The 22,340-nt window shown below is 43.8% G+C and overlaps 1 protein-coding gene across 2 annotated transcripts in view; it reads right to left on the bottom strand.

Moving 5' to 3' along the window:
* LOC133087519 (plasma membrane ascorbate-dependent reductase CYBRD1) overlaps nt 1-16,420 on the bottom strand; it is a 33,960-nt gene extending 17,540 nt beyond the window's left edge. The window contains exons 1-2 of one of the 2 annotated variants that reach the window (XM_061184807.1): nt 16,130-16,420; nt 1,677-1,885 (exon numbers count right to left, since the gene is read on the bottom strand). In XM_061184807.1, the coding sequence (XP_061040790.1) occupies nt 1,677-1,885; nt 16,130-16,322 (402 nt within the window). In that variant the 5' untranslated portion in view covers nt 16,323-16,420. The remainder of the gene's footprint in view (nt 1-1,676; nt 1,886-16,129) is intronic. The other variant, XM_061184817.1, reaches the window with a different exon arrangement.
* Nucleotides 16,421-22,340: the final 5,920 nt, after the last annotated feature.

Genomic DNA, 22,340 nt, shown 5'->3' with positions numbered 1-22,340 from the left:
GTGATGGTGGGGATGTTGTGGAAACAGCAGGACCATGTGGGGAGAGCTCAGGATTGGAAAGACCAGTGCCTGAGTCCCAGCTCTGCCACCTGCTGTGTAACCTGTGCGTCCTCAGCATCTGTAAAGACTATCTCACTTGAAGGACTACGTGAGATAAGCAGAACGCTTCACACTGCGCTCTGGCTCTAATATCCTGCATTCTGGTGTGGCACAAAGGAGGTGAGGCAAAGTGAGGGGAACAAACCGCTGAAAGCAGAACAGAAAGCTGGGAAAGTCCCGAAGAGATGCTAGTAGACCAAGGGGGTCCCCAAAGCAACTGGCAGCATCTCAATGGCCCCTGCTCTTGCCATCCTACTCTCCGAAGGGAGAGGGTCCACCAGCTGGCAGCAGAGGAGGACGCTGTCTCCCAGATGAGAACACTGAGGGAAAATCAACTTTGAGGGCAGGAGATCTGGGCTAGGCTCAGCCACCCAATTTGAGATATTTTCCTTGTTCCTTCTTGATCAGTAAGATCATGTTTGATACAGGGTTCTCCCTATGCTCCCCTTCTGGCACCTTTCAATCCGCCAATCCCTACCTCCAGGCATGCTAATGCAAACTTAAATTATTAATAGTGTCCATATAGATATCAACTTTTACTTAGTTAAAATTCAAAAAGGCTTAAGGGTTTAAAAACCTTACTTTAAGAAGCGGAAAAATGACAAATAAATGTCTGCTAAGAGATCCTTTTTTAAAGAGGTCATACATTCATATATTCTAAAATATGCCTTGAGGTTTTATGAACTCACTGCAGTTTCTTCTCCTATATCCACAGAAAAGTAAGTTCACAATGATGTCCCAATCAGGAGTTGGATATATGTACTAAGGAATGGAAGTGAATTGACATAGTTTGTCAAAAAAATTGACAAAGATTTTTCAACAAAATGGTTAACACCAAAAACATTAAAAATTAACCTTTACTTTTGTGATCTAGAACAGCCAAATTCCTATCTCACTCCGTTAACTTACATTTAAATATAGTGCTCTTAAGAGTATGTGTTTTTTGGGGACTTCCCTGGTGGTCCAGTGGTTAAGACTCGTGCTCCCAATGCAGGGGGCCTGGGTTCGATCCCTGGTCAGGGAACCAGATCCCCCATGCCGCAACTAAGAGACCGCATGCGGCAACAAAGACCTGGTACAGCCAAATAAATAAATACTTAAAAAAAGAGTATGTGTTTTTAGTAAATGAAGACAATTTAATAAATGAAATGAAAATAAAATAATCACTGAGCCTTCAAAATCTAACAAAGACGTAAAAATTCATCTCTTTACTCATAAAGTTAAACCTAGAAAATAGAAGTGACGGAGAATGTGAGAAAGAAATCTATAGCTCTTGCCTATGCTAGTTTATCCAGCACATGGAATTTAAAGTCCAAACAATGGCAGCCTAGATATTATGAGATGGCAATTTCTCTACATACATATGTCCATATTTAAACCCTTACATTCAAGCTCATAACTGAATTCTGCAGTTCTGATGCCCCCTCAGGGGGAAATACTTATAACGGAAACAAATGGAACAGTGACTAGTGGGAATGAGATGATTTCCAAGAAACTATGAATGAATGGAAAACATCGAAAGTATCTGAATTGTTTTACTTTTTGTATCTTGTTTAGAAATACACTGAGATACTGACCTGTAAGATGTAGAGAATGACAGCTGTCAGTCCAACCCAGCTGTGCAGACTATACATATTGGGGATGTTCCTGGCATTGTGGAAATCAAAAACAGCCACCAGAGAAATAATTGCAAGAATGGCAGCAACAGCGTTTAACCCTGCGTGGATGGATTTCATCAGGAGCTTGCTGCATTTCCAGGTCCATGGCAGTCTGTATACGATGATGGCTAAAAAGAGACAAAAGGGGACAGAATGTAGTGGTGCTGTTTTTTCAATCAACACAAGATGAACAGTTCGACACAGTGAACACCCCCTTTTGTGAAACCCTTTTCTCTTGGCTTCTGCTTCCCCCCTCTTCCCTGCCTCTCAGTGGTTCCTTCTTGGGCTCTTTGCTGGCATCTTCTTTACTCCCAACTTATGAACGAACCTTGCTGCCTCTCAGGCTCAGTCCTAGGTTTTTTTTCCTCTCTCTGCTCTCTCTCTGCGTGATCTCATTCACTCTTTCATTAAAATGCTACCTGCATGGTAGGGACTCCAAAATTCTCATCTCCAGCGCAGAACTTTCTTCTGAACTCCACACCCACATAATCCAATGGCTTCTTGACATCTCCACATAGATACCTCTCAAATATCTTAAACTCAACATGTCCAAAATGAAATTCTTAATCTTATGAACTGGTTTCTTCATATAAGTATCTTAATTTGACAAGAAAAAGACAAACTAAACAATAGAAAAATATGCGCAAATATTTAAATAGACAAAGTATATCCAAGTATTTCACAAAAGAGTATATCCAAGTGACTAATAAACATAATAAAGATATCAACTTCATTGGTCAACAGAGAAATGAGAATACCTCTACCACATATCTGAATGGCTAAATATGGAAAATACTGAGTATTGGAGAGGTTGTGAAACAATCAGAACGCTCATGTTCTGCTGATAAGAGTTTAAATGAGAACAAACACTTTGGAAAACTAGCAGCACCTACTTAAGCAAAACGTATTCATACCTTATGATCTAGTAATTCTACTCCTGAGTATATGCCCCAAAGAAGTATGTACATAAGTTCACCAAAAGACAAGTACTAGAATATTATTACAGCACTATTCATTGTAGCCAAAACCTGGGAACTTCCCAATGTCCATCATAAGAGATTGAATAAATAAATTGTGATATATTCACACCATGGAATAATATACAGCAAAGAGGATGAATAAACTAAAACTAGAACTTCACCCAATGATATGGACCAACCTATAATGTCAATGCCAAGAAACCAGACATAAACAAGTATATACTGTATGATTCAATTGATATGAAGTATAAAAACAGGCAACACATATCTCTGCAATAAGAAAAGTCAAGATATTGGTTGCCCTTGTGAGGAAGGGTTATAGCAACTGGAAAGGAATGCACGAGGGATTTCTGGGCTCCGGCTAATAATCCGATTTTCAAACTAGGTGTTGGTTACGTAGGTAATCACTGAGGGAAGATTCATTAAGCTATACATTTATATGTATACTTTTCTGCATGTAGATTAAACTTCAACAAAAAGATACTTAAAAAGCTTTTTTTTTTTTTTAGTGTCCTGGCTTAAGCAATAGGTTATATACCCACCTTACCCAGCATGCAATTAATTTTTGTTCTGAAGACAATATCCTGCCCCAACCCACCCTCATTCCACTGCTTCAGTCCATGTCAGGGAAAATTTAGATATCTGGAAATATATGGCGGATTGAAAATGTTCCTTGAAACTTCCTTGGAAAATGGATTCTATTATATCAGCAGTGAATCATGTATATTTCTTAATTCCAGAAAAGAAGAAGCAGACACTGCTGCTGCCTTTTCCCTTCAAAGACATTTATAATTTGAATATATGAAACTTAATTGGATCATAAAAATGTAAAAGATTATCTAGTCCATTTTCAGGCAGAAACACAAAAAACCTACAAAGATAGATGTGAATTCAGCCTCTTTAGAGCTTTCAGCACAAGATGTCAATCTTCCTATTATTTGGTTCCATTCCAACACTTGACAGGCCTCACCATTCGGACAGTATTCCTTTTATGTAATCCAAATTCTGAAGGACTACCACTTACTAATTTTAGTGCATATATGGCTATCTTATAAATGTTGATTGATTATATTTCCTTGAGGATATGGAAACTTTGTAGACAATCATTTCTATATTCAACAAATTTTTTCAAACCATTTAACACAACACCTTAAAAGGTACACTTTGCTTTTTTTGGCCGTGCCGCACATCTTGCGGGATCCTAGTTCCTCGACCAGGGATCGAACCCTGGGCCCTGACAGTGAAAGTGCCTGAGTCCCAACCACTGGACCACCAGGGAAATCCCAAAAGGTACACTTTTAAAAGCTAGTTCAGGGAATTCCCTGGCGGTCCAGTGGTTAGGACTCAGCACTTCCACTGCCACGGCCTGGGTTCAATCACTGGTCCGGGAACTGAGATCCTGTAAGCCCTGCCGCATGGCCAAAATAATTAATTAATTAATTAATTAAAAATAAAAGCTAGTTCAAGGCCCCTTCTCATCCCTACTTCATCCTCTTTGAAGGCAAAAATGTGTCTTGCTGTTTCTCCTTGTATCCCCAGAGCCTAGGACAGCCCTGGGCTCAAAATATGTATGCAGCTCCATTAGTATTTTTTTTAAAATTATTTTGAGATACTGTAGATTTACATACAGTTGTAACAAATAATACAGAGAGATCCCATATACTCTTCACACAGTTTCCCCCAGTGGTAACATCTTACGTAACTACAGTATAGTATTACATCCAGGAAATTGACGTCAATATAATCCACTGACCTTTTTCGGATTTCAGTAGTTTTATTTGTGTGTGTGTGACCCTTAAGTATTTTTTAAATAAATAAATGTAAAGCACTTTCTGCAGACTGATCAAAGTCCAGAAATCAAATTGATGTCAACTGTAACACTATGGTTTCCCCTTCTCATGCTTTTTCTCCTCTGATAACTCAGCGGCACACTCAACGGCACCCTATATGATCTAGTGGGTTTTTTGGTTTTGGTTTGTTTTTTGCATTTTAAATTATTTTTATACTTAAAATTATATCATGAACATTTCACATATCATTAAATTATCCTTGAAGACATGAATTTAAGGACTGTACAATATTCTCATACATATTGGATTTTCTAGATAATAATCAATTGTATGTTGACATACAATTGACATACAGATTATTTCCAATATTTACTAACGTCAACAAAAAGTTGAAGTAAAATAAATTTCACTGTCATAATTATATGATTCTTTAGTTTTTAAGGAAAGCAAATGCCTCTTTACCCAATGACTTAGTAACCTTTTATCTACACAATCGAGTTTTTTGCAATCAATCTGTGATCAGGCAGCAGTAAAATAAAAATCTACAAAATATTAAAACCTAATAACTTCCCTGGTGGCGCAGTGGTTAAGAATCTGCCTACCAATGCAGGGGACACGGGTTTGAGCCCTGGTCCAGGAAGATCCCACATGCCGCAGAGCAACTAAGCCCATGCACCACAACTACTGAGCCTGCGCTCTAGAGCCCGTGAGCCACAACTACTGAGCCTGCGTGCTGCAACTACTGAAGCCCGTGCGCCTACAGCCCGCGCTCCGCAACAACAGAAGCCACCGCAATGAGAAGCCCGCACACCGCAATGAGAAGCCCACACACCGCAACGCAGAGTAGCCCCCGCTCGCCACAACTAGAGAAAGCCCACACGCAGCAACGAAGACCCAACGCAGCCAAAAATAAACAAATAAAATAAATTTATTAAAAAAACCCAAAAACCTAGTAACGCATTTCCCTTTCTCCTGGTTTAGCCTCATTTATTACACACACACACACACCTGAGCCCTTGCAAGGTAGTAGGCACCATGCTAAGTGCTTTACATGTTTACATTATAATCCTCGACTCAACTGTGTGAGGAAGGTATGGTTATTACTACCATTACACAGAGCAGGAAGCAGAGGCACAGAGATGTGAAGTAGTTTGCTCAATATCATTTAGTGTTTTTAAATTAATATCACATTGTTATCATCATCGTGGTCACCATCATTATATCCTCCAGGCACCACCCCAGGGGAAGGAATCTTAGATGAGGGAACTTGAACATCCACATGCGAAAAGGAAATACTCAGGATGTTTGCTCAAATAGCAAATTATAAGCAATAAATCAAAACAGCTTTTCCTCCCCAATCTGGGTCATATTATATCAAAAACTTCCAAAATCAAAACTAACCTCGGATATTAGAAATCAAGAATAGTTATCATGACTGAGGAGAGTTACAGGGGTTACCAAGGGGATTCTGGGGGTGCCTGGAATGTTGTTTCATGATGGGTACATGAGTGTGTTCATGTGATGAAAACACGTCACTTATGATTTAGGTACTTTTCTGCATGCATGTGGTTCTTCAATAAAAAGTACCTTAAAAAGGTTGCCCAAAATTCAGAGACAACTATGCTCCCAATGAAGAATTTTCACTCTTCTCAATACTATGGGCACCACAGAGAAATGTGTCAAATTTTCCAAAAAACTGAAGTCTACCCTCTTTGAGTGCCAAAACTTGATTTTTAAACTTTTCACATTTACTCAAATGTTCTTCAAATTGGTTGCACACTAGCTTTCCTTCTCTAGCAGTAGCATGAGTGGAACACAATTTAATCTTTTATTGATGGTTTGGGGGTTATCAACAAAACACAGTCCTATTACTATAAGAGAAAGCCCCTAGGGACTTTTGAAGCAGGAGAGGTAATTGCCTCTGATCCAAACGGGCCCAGACAATTACGTTTCTCTTTTAGTCCCTGGGTCTAGTGTAGAACTTTTCTATCTCCTCTTTTAGTTTCTTGCTCAGGTTAGGGTGCCTGCCTCCAACCTCTCCCCTCCATCAGCCTGCATTATCTATTATTCCTACCAGTTTTAAGTTCTATTTAAGTTTATAAACTTTTATGATGGCAAAAATCTTAACATCTGTTAAATCTGGGCGATGAGTACATGGGGATCTGTTATATTATTTTCTGTATGGTTGAAAGAGTTCATAATAGTTTTAAAGTTAGAACAATATTTCTGTAAGCTTGCAAACCCAGTAGCCAATTAGTCTCAACTGCTAAGTAGGCAGCTTGTGGAAATCTCAGCAGCTCTCATAGGAGTGAGGCATGGAGTTTTCAGCACCTATCCTGGCAACAGAGAAGTTCTGCGGGGTAGCTGACTATGTTTCAAAACGCTCTCTGGATAGATGGAGGATAACTGCAAAATGCTGCATTTGCATAAGGTGTTTACATGCTTTTTAAAATGCGTAAGTAACCAAAATACGGTGGACTTCAGGAGAAAGGGCAACCTTAGCAAATCAACCACATTTCTTAAACAAGTAGCTCTTCTCAACAGTAGTATAAACTGCCTGGAGAGTGGAATTTAAATATTTCTTGCTTCTTTGGCTTGGCACTTACCTAGACACCATTCCTGAGGTTCAGTGAGAAGGAAGAAAAAGGTCTCATAAGCCCATGAGGAGGGAAAATGCTATCAAACAGCTACTTGTGACTGAAACAAGGGTTTTTCTGTTAGAGGCCCTAGTTGGCAAAAGGGCCAGAAAATGAGGGGAAAACATGAACACATATAATGTGAAAAATACATTTTAAATCTTTCTAAAAGAAAAATTATTGGTGGTGGAACATGCTATTGTGATAAACTTAAAAAGGAAGGAAGGAAGGAAGGGAGGGAGGGAGGAAGGGAGGAAGGAAGGAAGGAAAGGGAAAAGAAATCAATATCTGTGTACAATTATTTTTTCAACAATGAAGGGAAAAATGAAGTAACTTGAATTGAATTTAATTATTAGAAATTTTCTCAGTTCCTAGCAGCATAATCAACTCAGGAATATGTGAAATATATATTCTTCAAGATGTAATCTCTGGTTTGACACCAGCTTTCCGTCCATATACCATTACAAAACAGCTTTCCATCCATATACCATTACAAAATCCACATATACAAATTTGTCTCACAGCAGGCAATGCAAATTTAGAATTTGTCAACGTGAATGTGGGGAGAAGGGCACTTGGAGGGAGAGAAATGTCCCCAAACATAGAAAACAATTTGAATCCAGTTCTTCTGTGTTTAAATCTTGTGATTTACGAAGGTAGGAGTACGTCAGTCTTGTTCACTGTCAGATCCCAGCATTTAGCACAGAGCCTAGCACATAGTAGGAATTCAGTAAGTATCTGTTGAATATACAAATCTTGATAAAGTATAGTAATTTATTATTTCCCAGAAAATGAGCAGATCCTCTTTTAAAACGCACAAATCAAAACCTCAACTGCTGACCCAAGTGTTAGTTCATATAAAACCAAATGGTTGGGCTTCCCTGGTGGCGCAGTGGTTAAGATTCCTCCTGCCAATGCAGGGGACACGGGTTCGAGCCCTGGTCCAGGAAGATCCCACACGCCGTGGAGCAACTAAGCCCGCGCGCCACAATTACTGAGCCTGCACTCTAGAGCCTGTGAGCCACAACTACTGAGCCCGCGTGCCACAACTACTGAGCCCATGCACCGCAACAACTGAAGCCCACGCGCCTAGAGCCCGTGCTCCTCAACAAGAGAAGTCACCACAATAGAAGCCCGCACACCACAACGAAGAGCAGCCCCCGCTCGCGGCAACTAGAGAAAGCCCGCGCGCAGCAACAAAGACCCAACGCAGCCAAAAATAAATAAAAAAAAATAAATTTATATAAAAAAAATGGTCCTTTCAAATAAGTAAAAAGTATTCTGCACTCGGCCCCACTTAATAGCTTTAGGTAAGCTTTAAGTGAACCCCAAAATAAAATAAGAGTAAGTTATTGAGACTGAAGTACACTGGAATTTTAAAACACTTATAAATTCTACTTAAATATGGTGTGCCCATTACACTTTTCTTAACACTTTGAATAATGTATTACTTTGACCTCCTTGGTAGAATGTTCCAAGCACGATTATCAAGATTTACAACTTATTTCCCTGTGCACCTAAGAATTCACCTGACTCAGTCCAAAGGACCTCAAGTTTAAATGTAAAAGCAGAGAACCCTCTTTAAATACACTTCTTGAAAAGATTCCTGCAGTGGCTACCAAAGAGAATCTGAGCTCTGAAACATGCCTGTGCTCTCAGACTGTCTCACAGCATGAATATCATGAAACTGAAAACCTTTGGAGAATCCAAATGAAAGAAGTGATCTGGATGATTTGGAAGATTTGTTTCAGCAACTTGGCACTAGAAGCATCTCTTTGAAGTGACTAAAACCCTCACAAAGGCACCTACTTGGTATGAAATAGTGTATGAAAAGAGAAAAATTCAATTAATTGGCTAGACGTTTACAAATACCCAGAAACACCAGCTATATTTTCTTATGCCTCATATCAATATTATGACATTAGAACTAGTATTGGCTATGAAATCATTGGTGGTTTAACCCTGGTTAGGCATTTGATCTCTAAAATTAGGAGTTGAACTTCAAGTCCTAGACAGCTCTAAATATTTAGGGCTCGGGCTTCCCTGGTGGCACAGTGGTTGGGAGTCTGCCTGCTAGTGCAGGGGACACGGGTTCGAGCCCTGGTCTGGGAGGATCCCGCGTGCCGCGGAGCAGCTGGGTCCGTGAGCCACAATTGCTGAGCCTGCGCATCTGGAGCCTGTTCTCCGCAACAAGAGAGGCCGCGATGGTGTGGGGCCCGTGCACCGCGATGAAGAGTGGCCCCCGCTTGCTGCAACTGGAGAAAGCCCTGGCACAGAGGCGAAGATCCAACACAGACAAAAATAAATAAATAAAATAAAATAAAAAATTAAAAAAAAAAAAAATTTAGGGCTCAGGTTTTCTAAAAGAAAACCATAACTCGCCTCTAACAAACTCAAATGAGAACAACTTGTAGATAGGGCTACATCTTACTTATTTGTTTTACACTGTCTGGCATACAGTAAGTGCTTAATAAATGCATGCTAATTAAATAAATAGGATAATATATGAAGAAATCGAATGAATGAATTAATGAACAGACTTAGAAAAGTACAACTGGGACTTCCCTGGTGGAGCAGTGGTTAAGAATCCGCCTGCCAATGCAGGGGACACGGGTTCAAGCCCTGGTCCGGGAAGATCCCACATGCTGCAGAGCAACAAAGCCTGTGCGCCACAACTACTGAGCCTGCGCTCTAGAGCCTGTGAGCCACAACTACTGAGCCTGCGTGCCACAACTACTGAAGCCCACGCACCTAGAGCCCATGCTCCACAACAAGAGAAGCCACCGCAATGAGAAGCCCATGCACCGCAACGAAGAGTAGCCCCTGCTCGCGGCAACTAGAGAAAGCCCGCGCCCAGCAACGAAGACCCAACACAGCCAAAAATAAATAAATAAATAAATAATTAAAAGAAAGAAAAGTACAGCTGAAGTCTGCAGTCATTTCAAAGCCTGTTTTGATCTTTGAAGAAAGTTTCTATAGGAAGAAAAACAGTTATAACAAAGATTTCTGGTTTATCTTTCTTAAAAGGGAAGATTGTTCTACTCTTTAAGGGAAAAGTTTAAAACCCCACCAAGTCAAGATAGAAAACTCTAGAAGTCACTGGAAGATATATACTGGATTTGGTCCACAGATGTGTTTTGTTTGATCAGCACGATTTGGGGGTTATATTTTGGTTTTGTGGCTTGTTTACTTTTAGACTGAACCAGTTTTTTAAAATCTAGATTCTCCTGGATAATGAGAAACTCTGGCCACTGTGGGCATCCCCACATAGCCACAATCTGCTGGAGCTAAGAGGTTCCTATTTTCCCAGAAGTAGGCAATCTCTGATTCCCTACCTATACCCTGCTGCACGAGGATCTGACCTTTGGTCAAATGAGCTAGTAAACAGAGAGGTTTCTCACCAATGCTATTAGGCAACACTGCTTATAATAAAATTGGCCTCTGATTGGTAAACTGTGTCCGGACTGGGAAGAACAACAAAAAGTCTGTAAAAACCTGATGGAAATACCATACTTTGGGCTTCCCAGAGTGCAGTGGTAACTGTTATATCCTGTATTGGTTTCCTAGGGCTACCATAACAAAGTACCCAAAACTGAGTGACTTAAAACAACAGAAATGTATTCTCTCACAGTTCTGGAGGCCAGAAGTCTAAAATCAAGGTATTGGCAAGACTGGTTCCTTCAGGAGGCTCTGAGCGAGAATCCATTCCATACCTCTCTCCTCGCTTCTGGTAGCTGCCGGCAATACTTGGTATTCCTTGACTTGTAGACAGATCACTCCAATCTCTGCCTCCATCTTCACATGGCCTCCCCTCTGTGTGTCTGTGCCTCAAATCTCCTTCTCTTTTCTCTTACAAGGACACCAGTTATTGGACTTAGGGCCCTTCCTGACTCCAGGCTGATCTCATCTTGAGATCCTTAATTACATCTGCAAAGACGCTAAGGCCCTATTCACAGGTCATTGAGATTAGGACTTGAACATATCTTTTGGGAGCCACTGTTCAACTCACTATATATCTTTTTCAGGGATAAGAAAACCAGGTCCATAGAGTATTTGCAAGAGATACACAACTAAGCTTGTGCGCTACAACTACTGAGCCTGTGCTCTAGAGCCCGTGAGCCACAACTACTGAGCCCACATGCCACAACTACTGAAGCCCACACACCTAGAGCCCGTGCTCCACAACAAGAGAAGCCACCGCAATGAAAATCCCATGCACCGCAACGAGGAGTGGCCCCTGCTCACCACAACTAGAGAAAGCCCGCGTGCAGCAACGAAGACCCAACGCAGCCAAAAATAAATAAATAAATAAATAAATAAATTTTTAAAAAAAGATGACAGAAATTATAACACATTGAAAATAATCCAATGGGGGAGAAACTTGATGCACAAGGAAAAGGGGAGAATTGATGGAGTGAGGAGGCACAGGTGGTAGTTAGGCAGTAACATTCTAATGAGCTTGAGGCCTTTAGAGTAGAGATGTGCTTCCAATATAACATGATGCCCATTCTCCCCTGAGGCTGACTAAAGCAGTGCTTCCAAACCGGCTGTAAACAGCAGAACCACTGAGGGGAAGGGAGGGCACTTTTTCTTTGGACGCTACTATTATCACCACAAATGAGTGGCTGTAAAATTGCATTTTGTTACTAACAATTGATGAAGGTACTGAAATAATCACTCATTTATTCAACAACTATTTATTGGCCTACGTTGTGCCAGTTCCAGGTGTTATTCTAGATGCTGGGGATACAACAGTGAGCAAAATAATCATGTCTAAAACATTTTTGTTAGTTGTATTACAAAGAGATCTGCACGTACTTATTTATAACAAAAAAAAATGTGCTTGGGGTTGTCTTGAATTGCGTCTTTATGCTTTGTAAAAACCCTCGTTTCTTTATGAATGATAGGTTTAATTATCTATGGTGTCCCAAAGGCTGGTTTTGGAGTAGGTATTTGGGGCACTTTCTCCATTCTATTCCTTGCCAGGTTTTACCCCAAGAGCCTTTCCAAATATATTTAAGTGGTCTTGGAATTTGGTCACTTTTAGATACATTAATAGGATATCCCATTTGCTTTTTAAGAACTACTCTTAATTTCTTTTTGTTATTCTTTTAAATGACTTAAATGAAGTTATATTCTCTCACAAAACCAACTTGAGATCATTATACTATTGAATTTCTCTTCCTTCAGTTTATACAGTCAAAAGACTTCTACATGTGGAAAAGTAAGGAGTATAGAATTGCTGAGACTTCTTCTCTCTAAATTTATACACTTGAATTTTCTACCTTTTCCTAAAGAACACATTCCACCTTGCTGAACCTTTTAAAAGATCAACAGCCACTTTGAGAGCATTTATTTGTTTCAGTCTTTTCTGTGGCCTTTTCAAGTTTTGTTTCTCTGATTCCTGGCAGTATACTTATTTCATGGGAAACAGTCCTTTCAGAGAAGCACTAAGCTCTTCTAAAGTTCTCTTTGAAACTTCCTCATTCATGTTTGCTGGATTTCCTACTAGTTTAAAATTTTATTTCAGTTTTAACTATCCTGTAGTCTCTTATACTTTATTTTAGAACACATATATTTTCCAAAAGACACATAGATATTTATTTTGTAACTTCTATGTTACCCTTGCTTTCTTCAGCGCTTACTTCTTAAAGGTGTTTCAAAGGACACATATTTATTCTCACATAGTTTTAAATATCGTTTACTGTTTGCATTTGTAAAGCATTTTATGTTCAGAGTAATAACGGTACTTTGGCCTTCCCTTCTCATCTCTGAACATTTGTGTATCACAGAACTCAATTACATCACGTTCACTATTAGAGATCTGAAATAACATAGCCTAAAAATTTGCTCCCTGAAGCAATTATACACAGTAAAAAAGCTTTTATAACATGGCTAGTCTGTAACATGTGTGTTTGCCCCGGCCTATAAAGTCAACTATTTACTCTTCTACCGGAGGCTTCCTACTGCTGGATGTGAGGACATGCAGGTGGGCCAAGACTTGCCAGAACTCATGAGTGCTATGCATGTGCCTATATGTACAAGAAAGCTTACGTTCATGTCAATTAAATGTGTCACCTACATAGAGAACAGACTTGTGGTTGCCAAGGGGGAGGGGAGGTGGGGGAGGGACGGATTGGGAGTTTGGGGTTAGCAGACGCAAACTATTACATATAGAATGGATAAACAACAAGGTCCTACTGTATATAGCACAGGGAACTATATTCGATATCCTGTGATAAACCACAATGGAAAAGAATATGAAAAAGAATGTATACATGTATTCCTGAATCACTTTGCTCTACAGCAGAAATTAACACAACATTGTAAATCAACTATACTTCAATAAAATAAATTTAAAAAATAAGTGTGTCATCTGATTAAAGTGCTTTTCATATCTGGAATCCAAATAGTAAACAGGATGGGTAATGTTGACTGAGAAAAATTCCAAAACTAATACAAATACAGTAGTTAAGCTCAAATAAAAGCAGATGAAAATTTCCAAAATATCCATGCACACATTTTTGCCCCAAAGTGAATATAACCAGATTAAGAAAAGTCCAAAGTTTAGACAAATTATAAATTCTTTTAGGAAAACTGTAATGGACTCTAACATGAACGAAGAGTTTCAAAGTGTATTTTACATGAAGCTTTTTGCTTCTCTAAAAAGAATATCTTACAGAAAATAAGCGTATTGCCATAAAAGCAGAGAAATGAACCTTGAAAATAAAGCCCCTGAAACACACGTCTGTGTAGTAGTGCTACACAGAAGTAGCCCCTGCTCTGTGCCTCAGTTTACTCTTATATATCTGTGAAATAGTGCACTTAGTGGGCACACAGAAGGCACTCAATAAGTGTTAGACCGTCTCCTCTTTAGAAGTCAAGAAACAAGTATTATCACCTGTGTTTCCCTTACCCTCCATGGTGCGGAGAAGATATTCTAGCCCCTCCGGAAAGTTTCTTAGTATTAGAAGCTACTCTGAGGAGTTGGCTTGAAGAGACTGCTCCTACTGCTGTGAGCAAACAAAAGGTGTTGACAGCTCTGGCCAAACTTAAGGGCTCCACCACAGAGGAAAGAGTGCTTCTGCCAACAGCGACTTCGGAACTTGAGTATGTTTTTCTCATTTTAGTTTAGTGGCAAAACACGCAACGAATAACTTAGCCAGCCAGTGGTACTCACACCCGGGTGCCAATCTCACACCAGGGAAGCCTCGGAACCACAGCTGGGCCTTGGCAACAGCTTCCAGTACCTCCCAGAGTGGGAGGATGCCAGCCACGCCAGCCACACTGGCCAAGGCTGCTGCCCACGTTTTAAATGGAAACAAAAATCTTTTCTTCAGGAACGAGGTCGGCGCTTTTTTGTTCTCTTGTTTGTTTGTGGAAAGTTAAATACTGGTGGAGAAAAGGCAGCTTGCTCAGAGGCAAGGCTAGAGGTTTCGGCTGGTGGGCACCTCTTTCCCAAGTCCTTTCCACTCCTCTCTATTACTTTCTACGACATAACTCCAGTCCACTACTTTCTGCCTTGTTCTAAATACTTTCTCTGCCAAGGCCTTGACTTCACTTTTTGGAGAGCGGTTACAAATAAATGGCGCTTGCACCACTAGCTAGAGGTTCCTCCAGCTCAATAGCAGCTGAAGGAAAGGAAGCTGTCAGGACATAGTGAGCAGCACTAGACAAAGACAACAAAACCGGACACTGACGGAGAGAGGAGGTAAGGGGGGAAATGCGTGAAGGTGGTCAAAAGGTACAACCTTCCAGTTATAAGTCCTGGGGATGTAACGTACAGAATGATGGCGGCAGTTAATAATACTATACTGTAGATTTGAACATTGCTAAAGAGACTAGATCTTAAAAGTTCTCATCCCAAGGGGGGATTAAATTGTAACTATGTGAGGTGATGGATGTTAGACATTTCCACAGATAATCATGTCATACACCTGAAACTAATATGTCAATTATATCTCAAAAACAAGAACAAAAACTGCCATCCGCTGAGCGCTCCCTCCGTGCCAGCCTCATCCCAGAGGCTGCAGGCCGAGGCAGCAAACCCCAAAGATGTTCCAAGCAGAAGCATCTCTCCCAGCCCAGCAGCCGCGGGCCCCCCTCGGGCATCTCTGGCCCCGCATTCCGGGCTAGCGCCCAACAGGAAGCCCCGCAGGGGAACTTTCTCTGGGCAGCAGCCACAAAAACAAGTCGGGCTCAAGACTGTCCAATAACCAGGCAGGGCAGCGAAACACCCTTCTGAGTCTTGGCAGCTTCTCGGCTCGACTGAGTTTAACGCTCTGGGAGTGAAACCAGAGCTGATGCTTCCTTCACTCACCCCGGCTACCCGCTGACGGGCCCCTTTGCTCAGGGCTGAGGATGAGACAAGAAGAGGCAAATTCTCGCCCCTCCATTCTCACCGCACCACCCTTCGCCCCCGTTGCCTTCCTCTCCTAACCCGCAGCCTTGAAGCAAGTTCAACGAAAAGGGTCGCCTAAAGAGGCCTCCGCGCCTGTGATGGCGCAGGCTCGGTCCACAGGGGGCGATTTTCGGGGTCTCGTGGGCTGCCGGGCCGCACCACGCTCCCGCATCTCTCCTCCGCTCCCGCGTTTGGTGTCGTCTGGTGTCGCATCGCAACCACTCGCAGCAAAGAGTTAATAACCAAGCCGGGCCGGCGCGTCCGGCCAGCCCTCCGCGCCGCGGCAGTGCCCAGCCGACCCCGCCACGCGTCTCACCGCAAACCCCGGCCCCGCGCGCTCCGCCCCAGCGCTGCAGCTCCCGCGCTCGCCCAAGTCGGCCCGGCCCGCGGCCCCCGGGCCTCGGAGCCCGCCCACCTCCCTCCAGCGCCGCGCCCCGCCGACTCCGCTCCCGGGCCGCCGCGCGCTGCTCCCTCACCCCCTCCCTCGCCCAACCCCACTCGGTTGGAACTCGGTCGGGAACTCCCGGCCCCTGCCTCCCCGCCTCCTCCCAGGAGGTGCCAGTACCGATGCCCTGGATGAAGACGAAGCCGGTGACCACGAGCACAGGGTGCCAGTTAAACTCGAGCGCGGTCCCGTCCCAGCCGAGCCCCTCCCGGTAGTGGAGGACCCAAATGAGGGTGAAGATCACAGACAGGAAGCCGACGAGCAGCGCCGACACCAGCAGCCCCAGGAAGCCCCTGTAGCCCTCCATGGCCATCAGCGCCCCATACTCCGCGCGGTGGTAGCCACAGGAACTCCGCGACGGGGCAGCGGCGGCGGCCTCTGGATACTGGCACAGCAGCGGGACGCGGCGTCGACTTCTAGGAGCTGTCTCCGCCCGGGGGAGGGGCTTTCTCGCGTGCCTGTCTGGGAGGCGGGGCCTCCAGGGGGCGGGCAGCTGGCCGGTGCTCAGAGACTAGCCCCACCCTCGGGCTCTAGTGGCAGCCCGGAGCTCTCCCTGCGGGGTGGCCGCCCCTGGCCCGGCGTCCGTGCTTGCAGAGAGCTCGAGTAACCGATCCGGTTACTTGTTGAGAGCGAGAGTCCTGAGGGTTCCATACCCACCACTTTCTTTTAACTCTTCCCGTGTCTCTTTCCTTATATGAGGGGAGGCAGTGGTGCGCACTCTCGGTGAACAGAAGAGAGGGTTCCGTTGGGTGGCTTTGTGTGTGTGATTTTGACTAACGAAGCCTCATGAGCCGCAGTTCTAGAGGACTGGCTGTCTTTGATGCCAAGGAGGAAACTGTGGGACTGTGTGGACCTGGCCTTACCTAGCAAGGAAACTACTGGCAGTGTGTGCTTAAGAGAGAGAGGCAGATACCTCCTGGACCCTGGACTTGTCCATATGTGATAAAAATGGATCTTAAAAGTGCCACCTGCTCAAACCTATTTGAACTAAAGCCCCACCTTGGTGGAGTGAAGCTCACTCACTCCCTGCCTTCTTTCCAACATTAAGTTCACCCTTCTCCATTGGACAAGAAAAGTGTCAGTGTTATCAACTGCTGTTAAAGAAAATGGGGCTCTGGCTGTTAGGGCTCCTAGAATGCACTTGGGAACGTTCACTTCTAGCTCTCTCCTGTAGCTCACCTCCAAGGACTAGTTTACCAAATTGTCATCTTGCCATTTTGAAAGGCCTTAGAATATGCAGGAGGTGTATGGGAGTGATTTTCAATGGAAAAGACAGGTTTTAGGCAAGGAAGTAGGAGTGTCAAGCACTGGTAGTGGGGCAAGATTGAGGTCTAAGAGTAAGGGGCTGCAGACTTCACTGATGTCACTATTTTTCCCTTGTTGGTAAAAAGAAAGGGAGAAAAAGAAAGAGTAAACAAGTAGAAAAGAAGGACCCCTACCCACAGTATAAGGCTTTCTACAGTCTGGCCCTGATGTCTATGGCTTCTCTCCCATCTCCTCACCACTCCCTACCCATATCCCTGCCTCTAAAATTGTCCAACCCCATCTCCACCAAGAAACCTTCCCTGAGTCTGCCTATGCCCCTATTTTACACTTCCACCCACCTCCCCATCCAGTGCCTCTCTGCATCACTTATCAAGATGTGATATAGCCATCTGTTCCTGTGGCTGTCTCCACTCCCCAGACAGCCTCCTTGAGAGGAGTAACTGTCTAATTTATCATTTTATTCTTCCTTGAAATATAGTAGCTACTCAGTAAATGTTGGGAGAAGAATGGGACTGAGTGTGTCAGTCAGGGTGCTGGCAGGAAACAGATGGCTCATTCCAGTTGGGCAATTTAATAACAAACAGGGCTACTTACAAAGTTGCAGGCAGGATGTGGGAAACCACAAGGGTTTTGCAGTGCCCAGGCCTGAATGGGAGAGGGTTACTGAAATCCAGAGAGAGAAAGAGAGACAGAGAGAGAGAGAGAGAACAGTGTAAAAAGGGCAGGCTGACTGAGGCTATGGCCTTGAGTTGAGGGATGCAGTCAGCCGGCAGGGACCCCACAGGGAGGAAGAACGGGAGGCAGCATGAATATTCCAGCCTTACTCTCTTCCCCTCCAATCTCCTGCCTGGTCCCAAATGGCTGAAGCTAATCTGAAACCCAGAGGGAAGACGATGTAGCTCATATAGGTCAGCCTCCAGGACACAGCAGAGTGGAGAAGGGTGAGAATAGGTCCATAGGAATAAACAGAAACTATCACTGAATCTTCCAGTTTTATTTTTTCAGACCTTTTGGGTTCCTGAGTGCTACAAAGATTCCCTGTTTAATTTTATGCTGTTTCTCTTCCTCTTCGACCTTTAACTAGTAATTCTTTAACAACAATATCATTGTGTCCCTATTCTTCTCCCTAAAAGTATCTATTTCTTGTCCCCAGGTAACTTCTTCACCCCCTTAGCCCAACACCTTCACTCCACCCTCGAATTGATTTTACTCTGCAGCAGCAGCAAAGAAGAATCTGTGGGATTCCAGACTCCATTTAATAAAACACCTCAGGAGAATGAAAACATGGCCAAATAGTACGGATGATGTTGAATCATCTTGAAGTTACCAGCTAAACTGAGAAAAATTTCAACTTTTAAGTTGTCCTTTAAGGACCTAACTTTGATAAAACTTGTCACTTGAAAGAGGAAACTTTTTAATAAAGTTTGTTGTGGCTTGGTATTAACAACTTTTAAAAAACAGATTTGTCATACAAGTTTCCCTCAGGGGGTGGTAACCAATTTGCCACCAAAGTACTTACTCAGATACTTTGTGAAGTACTTTGTAAAGTTTACAAAGTTACTTTACTCAAGTACTTTTTACATCAATGCTATCAAAGGGCTGCCTGATGTGTGGGGATGGGGTGGGGCATTGAACAAGATAGCCTTCTGAAAAACCTATGATTCTAGAAACATGTATATATTAGCACAGATTTTTATTGTCCCTGACAGACACAAAATGCAGAGTGAGGAAAGTTGTGAAGGGCCAGGGAGAGAAAATCTAAACCCCACTCATCAAGAGATCAGGAACCAGGGGCCCTGTTTGCCATTTATCTGCTGATCTTCCACGAGGCAGTGTTGCATTTCTTTGGCGCGTACAGAAGTCCAGTATTCTAATGTAAAGTCTAATAAGTTGTACTTAGTGGTTTGCTTTCTGGAATAAGTGGACCATTTTTTAAACATTCAAATGTTGACTGTGTGTTGGCTACTCTGTTTGCCCCTCCACTCTCCACCCTTCTTGGCCTTGCCCTGTGCCCTGACAGACTCCTAGTCCTCTGGCTTCCAATTGACTTTGGTCAGTGGGTGGTGCTGGAAGATCAGAGGTCAGGAAGAAAGAGGAGTCATCGACCTATTTATCCCACCATGCCCCCTTGCCAGACCATGGTTTTTACAGTGGTTGTGCTCCTCTTTGCATGGGGACTTTTGAGTGTCCCCTCTTCCCCAGCCACAGCTCTCCCTGGGACCAGTAACACCATGCCCCCTCCCTTCTACAGGCCTGCGCGTGGTATCGGCTGCCAGCTCGTGCTTGTCCCTGGTCCTCACCATTCCTTGTGGGGTTCGTAACCCAAACAGACAGAAGAGTCTGTTCGCACCCCTGTAAATAGTCCCCTTATTAAACTCTCTTGAATGAAAGACCTTGTGCAAACCAGCTGTTTCCTGCAGGACCGTGACAGAGACAAGTGGAAAAATACTCTTGCCTAATACTACTGTTTCCCCAGCCTTGTCTGTGCCTTCTTAGGACATACTATGAAAGGAGGAATATATGAAGCAAGAGAAAAATCACAAGCAGGAGAAGTGAGCTCACACATCTTCCTCTCTGCTCTTCTACTAGACCAGAGATTTGGGGATCAGAAAGCTGTCTCAGATGACTAAGATAAAGTGACTCACAGCTCACGTCGTGACTCATGCTGTAATCCAAGCCCAGGCAGTGCTCAAAGGCTCCTTAGGGAAAGAAAACAAGGGTTACAGTTTTGAAAAGAACACAAATCCACGTTAATGGGAGGAATATTCTTTCCTCCTGTGTTGTCTTCAGGGCACAAACCAAATGTCTGCTTTGCTGAGGTGTTTCTCCTCCGAGGGAACTGCTGAGGAGATTGGCCCCCCGCTCTGACGGTGGAGCCCACCTCTACCACCTCCCTCACCTGAGGCTCCCAGAGTCCAGCCGCCCTAAGAGGGCAGCGAGGAAAGATTTCATCTGTATCTGGCACAGCCTGAGGAGCCCCAGTGTGGGAAGAGGCAGGAAGTAACTCTCTTCCAGACTTTACCAGACTAGGGACACCATCCCCTGCCCCATCACTACAGGGCCAGGTGCCAGCCAACTGAGGACACCCCTACAAGCAGAGCCCGCCGACATTATTCAAACAATCCAATGGTAAGTTTGTTCCACCTGCTTGTCTTGCTTCGCTCATTCTTTCTCTTGAAAACCACAACAAAAACTCCTGCCCGCAGTTCCCTCCTCTGCCTGCTCATCTGTGGTGCTTCCCTGTGTGGCCCCGTGTGGCGCTGCATGGCGTGCTGTGCCTCTTGCTCCTAGGGCACTGTGAATACAAGAAAATAACTTCTTCCTTCGTGGCAATCATTTTTGTGTCTGTGTGTCCTACTACACCTGCTCAAAACAAATCCCAGCACATTTTTAGAACACAGACCTTGGAAGAACAGCAACAAATAAGACAAAATCCTCACCTTGAAGGAGTTTATGTTTTAACCTTGGCTTTATAAATTTGCATGGGGAGGAGGGCTCTAGAATAAACAGAACCTAGGTGGGATCAAGCCCCTTTCCTTTCTTCTTCACCTGGTTATTTCCTGCTAACCTATGGAATAAAGGTGGTAGATGAAAATTGGGGAATTGAGGAATTTATCCTATTTCTCTTCTGTCTGGATGAATGCCTCAGCTAAATGCCACTCCTAATGTCTGGGCTGAGGAGATAGGGCCATTGTAATTTTATCTTGCCAGATGATTAGGGAGGTGCAAGATGATTAGGAAGAGATACCAATCTCTTTCCTAAGTGATTCCTGTTTCACCAAACTTGGATGGGATGATGATGGAAGCGATTTCAAAAATTAAGTTGGGGGGGCTTCCCTGGTGGCACAGTGGTTGAGAATCTGCCTGCCAATGCAGGGGACACGGGTTCGAGCCCTGGTCTGGGAAGATCCCACATGCCGCGGAGCAACTAGGCCCGTGAGCCACAACTACTGAGCCTGCGCATCTGGAGCCTGTGCTCCACAACAAGAGAGGCCGCGATAATGAGAGGCCCGCGCACCGTGATGAAGAGTGGCCCCCACTTGCCGCAACTAGAGAAAGCCCTCGCACAGAAACGAAGACCCAACACAGCCATAAATAAATAAATAAAAATTAAAAAAAAAAAAATTAAGTGGGGACTTCCTTGGTGGCGCAGTAGTTAAGAATCCGCCTGCCAATGCGGGGGACACGGGTTCGATCCCTGGTCCAGGAAAATCTCACATGCCGCAGAGCAACCAAGCCCGCGCGCCACAACTACTGAGCCCATGCACTCTAGGGCCTGCGGTGCCTCAACAACTGAGCCCATGTGCTGCAACTACTGAAGCCTGTGCACCTAGAGCCCAGGCTCCACAACAGGAGAAGCCACCACAATGAGAAGCCCGCTCACCGCAACAAAGAGTAGCCCCCGCTCGCCACAACTAGAGAAAGCCTGCGTGCAGCAGCAAAGACCCAATGCAGTCAAAAAGTAAATTAAATTAAAAAAATAATAATCAAAGGGTCAGAAAGATCTTACAAAGCAGTGTAGTGGGGAAGGAACAGAAGCAATGCCTTGGTCTAACCTACGCCCCCTCCCCTGACATGGGGAAGAAGCTCTATCAAGCTGGGCCTTTCCTTGGGCACCTCTCAAGGTGCTCTCCACACTCCCTCTGCTCTCCCCACACCTTCCTCTTCTCCTGGGTCTAATAAAAGGAGCCGAGTGGAGGGATAGACTCCAAAGTGGTCAGTCTGCACAAAAAGGCGTGCTGGCAGGCAAATTATCTCCAGGAATTACTTAACCCTGGGAGGGGTGGTTTCCAGTCCACAAGGCCCCAAATGCCAGAGCACTAAGAATACAGAAAAGATGCTCAACATTGCTAATTATTAGAGAAATGCAAATCAAAACTACAGTGAGGTACCACCACACACTGATCAGAATGGCCATTGTTAAAAACTCTACAAAGAACAAATGCTGGAGAGGGTGTGGAGAAAAGGGAGCCCTCCTACACTGTTGGTGGAAATGTAAGTTGGTGCAGCCACTATGGAAAACAGTACGGAGGTTCCTCAGAAAACTAAAAATAGAAGTACCATA

Source organism: Eubalaena glacialis, chromosome 1 (genome assembly GCF_028564815.1).
Source record: "Eubalaena glacialis isolate mEubGla1 chromosome 1, mEubGla1.1.hap2.+ XY, whole genome shotgun sequence".
In the NCBI taxonomy this organism is placed as follows: Eukaryota; Metazoa; Chordata; class Mammalia; order Artiodactyla; family Balaenidae; genus Eubalaena; species Eubalaena glacialis.
The sequence above is the reverse complement of the archived record's forward strand: the minus strand, read 5'-3'. Positions and strand labels throughout refer to the sequence as shown.